Source organism: Capsella rubella, unplaced genomic scaffold (genome assembly GCF_000375325.1).
Source record: "Capsella rubella cultivar Monte Gargano unplaced genomic scaffold, Caprub1_0 scaffold_8, whole genome shotgun sequence".
Lineage (NCBI taxonomy): Eukaryota > Viridiplantae > Streptophyta > Magnoliopsida > Brassicales > Brassicaceae > Capsella > Capsella rubella.
The window spans coordinates 5,414,981-5,423,285 of record NW_006238916.1 but is presented as its reverse complement, the minus strand read 5'-3'; the positions used below and the strand labels follow the sequence as shown (position 1 = coordinate 5,423,285).

General features: G+C 30.5%; 1 protein-coding gene across 1 annotated transcript; it reads left to right on the top strand.

Annotated features, from left to right (window-relative positions):
* The first annotated feature begins 2,847 nt into the window (after nucleotides 1-2,847).
* LOC17874634 (peptidyl-prolyl cis-trans isomerase FKBP65) lies at nucleotides 2,848-6,159 on the top strand. The gene is made up of 13 exons (XM_006280174.2): nucleotides 2,848-3,205; nucleotides 3,296-3,382; nucleotides 3,661-3,921; nucleotides 4,016-4,090; nucleotides 4,174-4,254; nucleotides 4,344-4,541; nucleotides 4,628-4,720; nucleotides 4,821-4,996; nucleotides 5,079-5,201; nucleotides 5,279-5,425; nucleotides 5,512-5,639; nucleotides 5,721-5,826; nucleotides 5,922-6,159. The coding sequence occupies exons 1-13, from the start codon at nucleotides 3,004-3,006 to the stop codon at nucleotides 5,970-5,972; spliced, it is 1,728 nt and encodes a 575-aa protein (XP_006280236.1). The 5' UTR covers nucleotides 2,848-3,003; the 3' UTR covers nucleotides 5,973-6,159.
* The last annotated feature ends 2,146 nt before the right edge of the window (nucleotides 6,160-8,305 follow it).

The window sequence follows — 8,305 nt, the reverse complement described above, 5'->3', positions numbered from 1 at the left end:
ACCCAAAAAAAAGGCTAAAATATCTCGACTAACACATAATTTCCTTTTTAATAAACTCTTTTAAATGTGTAACACAAACAAAAAAAGAGGAAATATTTTCCTTTGACAACAATGATGAATTTTAAATGTAAGATATTCTATATTCTTTCTTCTAACCTAACAAACCTAAGTAGCCGACTTCAAGCACTATAAATAATCCATCGTTTACACAATATGATACCATTGTTATTGTTTACTCTTTTTTCTTTAGTCCTATATCATTTTTCCTTTGTTTTGTTCAATGCGTTTTAATTAAATTATCATTTCTTTCATCCTTTGGTTTATAAAGTTATTCTTTATTATTTCTTACTTAAATAAACTGATAATAACTATGTATTTTGTGTAGGATTCCAATTTAATTTAGTTGGAGGAGCTTAAGCAAGAGAAGTCTAAACCGGGGAAGCCTGAAAAGAGATTCATATAACGAATTGGAGTATAGGCCAAATGCAGGATTTAAAGAAAAATGGTCTTCAAAATCTGGATTACGAAATACAGAGTATAAATGTAAACTGGTAAGATTTCATGAATTGTGATTACACGTTAAAAGCATAGCAATTAATTATTTTAAAAATATATATTTTAAGATGTAACGAGACAAAATCAATAAAAAGAAAAAAAAAATGAGAGCCAAACTCCGAGCTGAATTTCAATTATTTATTTTTAGATCCAAGCCAAAAATGATTAATTTATCATATATTAATTATATATTTACCGTAAAAATGATTAACAAATATTTGTAATATTTCTATTTTATCAAAAAGAAATAAAACTATTCTCCCGTAAGAATATGATCGGGCATATTTTAACAAAAATATGAACCTAACGGGTGCTTTAAAACTATACACAATTATTTAGCCATATCCAAAATTAAACTCTAATGTTATAGACCAAATTAGTTTACAATAATAAAAAAATTATACAAATAAGATTATCGAGTTTACAAACATCAGTTAGTCGACTAAAATTTCCTAAAACTATTTGTTTAAAAAAATTCAAATACACAATAACTTACATACAAAATATACATGTCAAATTAAAACCAAACAATATACAATATATGCATATTTATATTAAAATCAAACCTAATATACACGCGCTATCTATACTATTAAAGCTGAAGTACACAATGAATTTACACTATAGTTTTAAAATGAATTTTTTTTCATTTCTAACTGGGTTAACACGCGGATCTAACTAATTAATCGGATCTGTTAATCGGGTTTAATATTTTTAATCACATCCGTTAATCACATGCTTTAATAACACGCGGATCTAACTAATCTTTCGGATCTATTACTCGGGTTTAATATGTTTAATCACATCCGTTAATGATTATGCTTTAATCTCATTCGTTCATTGTTTACCATATTTTAGATCGGTGTTTAATATGTTAAATCACATCCGTTAATCACAAGCTTTAATCTCATTTGTTCATTTTTAGCATTTATTAAATCGGTTGATCTGCAAGTCCAATGGCCTCAATTTGCGTTGTTTATTCGGAAATTTATATATTACCGGTTTCGAAATCTAATAACATCTTACCTAAATTACAAATTATAATTTATCATCATCCCATCAAATTAGGGAACTATAGTCATCAAATATTAGCTAACATATTGGAAAATGGATCTTAGCCTTTAGTTTCCACTAAACAAATCACAATCGTTAATTTCAAAAAAATGATTAGATATTCTAACCACAATCATCTTCGAATGAATATTGCGTCTAGAGAATATTCTGCTAATTATACTCCCAGATCGTTTTAAAATTACCATAATTCAAGTATTTTCCATTCCAAAAACAAATAATTTAGAACTCTTTGTTTCTACGTTTGCTTTTCACTCATATTCTTCTCGCAACCTAAAAACCCTACTCGGCAAAAATGTCTATGGCTCTTCCCCTCTCATTCACACCACTCAAAGATTTGAAACCTTACAAAAACTCATGGCATATTCAAGTCAAAATTCTTCATAGTTGGAGAATGTTTTCAGCTAAGTCTGGTGAATCAATAGAATTGATTCTTGCGGATGAAAAAGTATGTCTTTTATTTTCATTTACCACATGTACTTTATATAAGCTTCATATAGTTTATAATCGTGGGTTTTAATGTATAGGGTGACAAAATGGGAGCTTCTATTAGAAAGGATCATATGAAGAAGTTTGAAAAATACGGTTAAATATATATATTTTTTGATATTACACATACGGTTATATATATATATATATATATATATATATATATATATACTTATATTACAATATATGCGTGCTTATATAAAAGCCCAAAAATAAACATAGTAAAATTACTACACCCTTATCTATTAATCATATAATAAAAATATACAAAAAAACACCAAATATTTATACAATACATATTTTATACACTACAAGTTTTTATTTTTTTACAAAAAAAATTATTCAACCGTGCGCAAGCACGGGTTCTCCTCTAGTATACATTAATTTACCACAAACCACATTGTATTCACTAATAGTTTTATAGTTTTTGAGAATAATGGTGTTCATATGGAAATTAAAGAAAAATCAACATTAACTTTCCCATATCATTACTGTATTAGAGGTTTTACAAATAATTTTATAAATTAATAAAATATAAAGATTTTTAATGTATTAATATATAGATGTTACAAATTAGAAACATATACATTAGGTTAAATTTTAGATTAACGGTATTATAAGATTTTAATTTATTATATAGAAACAAAAACAAAAAACACGACGAGACCCGCTCAAAGGAGAGAAAAAATCACGCTAACGGTATTATCTGGAACAATCGAGACACATCTTTCATCAGAATTCTCTAGAGAAACCCCAAAATACACTCTCTTCACTCTCTATAAAATCTCATCACAATTTCTCAATTCGATCTCATCTTTGTAAACACTTGTTCGATACGCTCTTTGTTATTGTGATTTCGCTCTCATAGTTTCAACTTCGATCAGAAAAATGGAAGACGATTTCGATATGCAGCAGTTTCCGGCAGATGAACCGGAGGAGATGGATATGGATCTCCCTGAAGACGAAGCTGACTCTGCTCCTTATTTGAAGATCGGCGAGGAGAAGGAGATCGGGGGATTAGGATTGAAGAAGAAGCTTGTTAAAGAAGGTGAAAAATGGGATACGCCTGAGAATGGCGATGAAGTTGAAGGTACATATATATTTGAATCACTATGTATCTGATCTGATCTGAGATTGATTATGTTCATAGATTGATTCCGTTGTTGTCTTCTTTTTGCAGTGCATTACATTGGAACTTTGTTAGATGGGACTAAGTTTGATTCAAGCCGTGACAGAGGAACTCCTTTCAAGTTCACTCTTGGGCAAGGTAAGTGATGAAGTTGTTTTGCTATTTTCTGGTTTTAGATTAAGCTTTTGGATTAGTGTAGTGATGCTTTGGTTATCTGTGGAAGCTTCTAGTGAATCAATTTCGAGACTGTAGTCACTTTTTGTGAGGATTTGTGTTTATCTGTTTAAGTTAAGAGTTCGTTCTGTGATCTATCATGTGGTTAATCTCCTGTGAAATCGACGCTAATGACCATTTTGTGTATAGATTGTTTTGTTATGTTCTTGAGTTTTGAATATCTCTGGTTTTGGATGTGTCAGGGCATGTGATAAAAGGATGGGATATAGGGATCAAGACAATGAAGAAAGGTGAACATGCTGTTTTCACCATTCCTTCTGAGTTGGCATATGGTGAAACTGGTTCGCCTCCGACTATTCCTCCGAACGCTACTCTTCAGTTTGATGTGGAGTTGATATCGTGGAGGAGTGTTAAGGATATATGTGGTGATGGTGGTGTGTATAAGAAAATAATTGTGGAAGGAGAGAAATGGGAGAAGCCAAAGGATCTTGATGAAGTTTGCGGTGCGTTTTTTTTTATTTTCTTGAATTTACTCTTGAGACGTGAGCTTGTAGACATTGGTTCTGATTTTGATTTAATGGTTTGATATTGTTGCAGTCAAGTATGAAGCTCGGCTTGAGGATGGCACCATTGTTGGAAAGTCTGATGGTGCAGAGTTCACTGTCAAGGAAGGTTAGTATTTTATTTTACTTACTGGATATTATTTCTGATTCAAGGTTTTGAATAAGGATCTAATAGAAATTTTTTTGAAATAGGCCATTTCTGTCCTGCGCTTGCTAAGGCTGTCAAAACCATGAAAAGAGGGGAGAAGGTTATTCTGACTGTGAAGCCACAATGTGAGTTTTATGAATTGGTGTTTTTCCTTTGTTAGCGGCGATGCAGTGAATTTTAGATATGGTCTGACTTGTGTATGTGGCTGATACAGATGGCTTTGGGGAAATTGGAAGACCAGCTTCTGACGGTTTTCAAGCTGCAATCCCACCAAATGCGACTCTTCAGATTGACCTTGAGTTGGTTTCTTGGAAGACTGTGGTGGAAGTGACAGATGACAAGAAGGTCATTAAGAAAATACTGAAAGAAGGAGAAGGATATGAGCGTCCCAACGAAGGAGCAGTTGTTAAATGTAAGTATCTTTAAGAGTCTGATATGAAAAGCTATACTATATTAAGGTACCTGATCTGATAACCTGGTTGTGCTGTTTTGTTGCAGTGAAGTTGATTGGTAAACTTCAAGATGGAACTGTGTTCCTGAAGAAAGGTCATGAAGAAGAAGAGGAGCCATTTGAGTTCAAAACTGATGAAGGTAGATACATATATAGAAACTGGTATCTTGTTTCCTCTTTGTATATGGCGTTTCACAAACTGTGAATATTAAAGTGACAGAGGATTTGTGTTCTTTGCAGAACAAGTAATTGAAGGGCTCGAAAAAGCTGTGATGGGGATGAAGAAGGGTGAGGTAGCATTCATCATGATTTCACCGGAATATGCTTTTGGTTCTTCTGAATCAAAGCAGGAGCTGGCTGTCATACCACCAAATTCAACTGTATCCTACGAGGTCGAGCTGGTATCCTTCATCAAGGTGAGAGCGCCTTCTGAGTATCTCTTTCTTCATAATCAAGATTATTGGTGTTGCTAAATGATATTTCTTCTGAATGATGCAGGAGAAAGAGTCTTGGGACATGAACACACAGGAAAAGATAGAAGCTGCTGGCAAGAAGAAGGAAGAAGGAAATGCACTGTTCAAGGCAGGAAAATACGCAAGAGCATCAAAGAGATACGAGAGGGTTTGCATTTGATCCTTGTTCATCCACAATGTTTGCATATTTGGACTCAGAACTAATGTCAAGGATTTTGGTTGCAGGGTGTCAAGTACATAGAATATGACTCATCCTTTGATGAAGAGGAGAAAAAGAAAGCAAAAGCTTTGAAAATTGCCTGTAACTTGAACAATGCAGCTTGCAAGCTGAAACTGAAAGATTACAAGGAGGCAGCAAAATTGTCAACTAAGGTAAAAAACTAAAAGATGTAGTAATTTTGGATATTCCAGTTAGAGAAGAAGAACTGCTTAGTAATGAATGAAACGAATGTGTATAGGTGCTGGAGATGGATGGTGGAAATGTGAAGGCGATGTATAGGAGAGCGCATGCGTACATGGAGACAGCTGATCTCGATTTAGCTGAGCTTGATATTAAGAAAGCTCTTGAAATTGATCCTGACAACAAGTGAGTACATTTTTACTACTTCTTTGTCTAAGTTCTTTCATTCCAGCTGTGATGTATTCTAAGATCGAGTTTCTTCTCCAGGGAAGTGAAGATTGAGTATAAGAAGTTGAAGGAGAAAGTGAAAGAGTACAACAAAAAAGATGCTAAATTCTACAGCAACATGTTGTCTAAACTTCTTGAACCACACGTAAGTATAGTAGTTCAGTAATAAGGAGGGTTTCATATATAGGGAAAGGCCTTTTGTTGAACTTGTAATAATTCTCTTGTTTCTGATTTACGCAGAAAGGAGCACAGAAGGAAGCACAAGCGATGAGTATTGACACCAAGGCTTGAGTTTTTGAATGACTTAAAAGAGTAGTAGCATTGGATCCACAAGAAAGTAAAGTAAAAAGTAAATGTGATCTTGTTTTGTGTTACTGTTCTGTTGAAATAAAACAGACTTGTGTAATAAACGAAAACTTCTCTGGTTAAGAAACATTATGTGTGTTGAATTACAAGTGATCATGGCCTTGCAATTCAAGGTATCGTGGTTTTATATAAGAATTTATATTAAAGATTACAAATCAAATTGTTTTCATTTATGCACGTTGATTTGACTTATGAAGCTTTTACTTATAGAATCTTACAGTAAAACCTGCACCATAAAATTATATTAATTTATAGAGGTATTAATAATTATTAATTTATAGAAATACATAAAAGAAAAATAATCATTGTAATCAATATTTTTGTAGCATTAATTACAAGAAAAAAAACATTTATTATGAATGAATAAAACATTATAAAATTTTGATACATGAAATCTATTAGAATTAAATTCTAACAAAATAATGTAAATTTGATATTTCACTAATTTTTACACGTATTTAATAATTTTATATAATATATAAATATATAATATTACTGGGATTATATATTTACAAAAAATTTCAAAATAATATTATTTTATCGAAATGTGTTTAAAATTATACTAGTTCCAACTTGAAACAGGTTAAATTATTAATTTATAAATATTATTAATTTATCGAGTAGTAGTTTATAAAAGTTTTACTATACGTGATAGTTTAATTGTTTTGACCTAGCTATATGGTGAGTGTTTGACTATCAAAATTAATGTATATAAATCCACCGAAAATTTTCGAGTTCTAGCTTGATATCAAGTTTTCGAATACCGAAGGTCCAAAGATATAGATTTTTTTTCAAATAGATTGTTAGAAAAATACATATTACCTAATATGCAATGGCTTGAAAATATAATGTATTACGAAAAGGAATGGACCATTCTTAAAGTAATGGATTTGTGAAATGTTTCGAAAAGAGAATTATAAGCTTTTGTTCAACATATAACACTATTAGTAGTGATTTGCCACTATACAACATTTTTAGAGATAAAAAGTATGTCACATGTACACTGTGATTACTTTAACAATTTCTTAATGTCTTTAACAATTTATTAATGTCATTAAATTTTAACGAGTGAGATGCAACTACTCTTTCAATAATAATTAATTAAAAATACACAAAAACCACCCCACATTCAAAGCATCTTCTTCTTTTTATTCTAGTGATAAAATAAAATAAAAACAATGGATTAAAGTATAACTAGTAAATTATTAAAAATAAATAAATTAATTTCACCCCTACCTATTCTTCCTACGTTCAATAATTCAGTGTCTAATTATAAATTAATAACTAAAGCTGCAACTCATGAAGACTAATAGAACCATAAAAGATTTATTTGAATTAACAACTTTTCAATTATGAACTTTGAAAGTAGTTGGTGATTAGTTTAATCCAAAATCATTATTCTGTGTGCTTAAGTCCACGAATCAGAGTGCATACACCCATGTGATTTGCTATATTTTAGTTAATTCCCTTTTCACACTAAATAATTCATCAGTTAATCTTCAGATAATCAGAAATGATTATTATACCTATCATTGGTTCTTTTTATTACGCTAACATGTTGGACGAAAATGAATTTTGTAAAAACTATACCCAAAACCAAAGATAGTCAAGGAAACAGATTTTAATAAAAAACATTTATTGGAAGCTGATCAATCTCAAGTGTATCTACACATGAACTAGATTTATAGAAAATTAAATAATAAGATATTTATCAGTTGTAAATAAAGTAAATATAGGAAATACCGCAATCACATTTATCCCATAATAATCTTACACAATTTATAAGTTCAATTTTTTTTATATTCAAACACCATTTGTGTACTAGTTAAAAAAATAATGTATAACAAATAATAATCATGAAAAATTTTGTAACTAACACCAAAATTTCACTGTTTTATGATTTAATAAAACAACTAGATTTAGACCCGCACATACGTGCGGGATATATTTGTGAATATAATTATTTGATATAATCTTTATAACTCATATTTATAACGATTTGGTTTCATCAAATTTCGGAATATTTGTAATAATAATGGTTTCATCATAATATTTGGATTGATACGAAGACAGATCCATATATTAAACTAATGTAATCAATTATATTTTTAGCAAGCTATTAAACTTTGAAATCGAATAAATGTCAAAAATATCAATTCATTCGATTTTAGGTGAATTGGGTAATGTTTAAAATATGTTTCCTTTGAAAACATAATATGTTTCAAATATGTTTCCTTTGATTGATTTCACTTAATAAG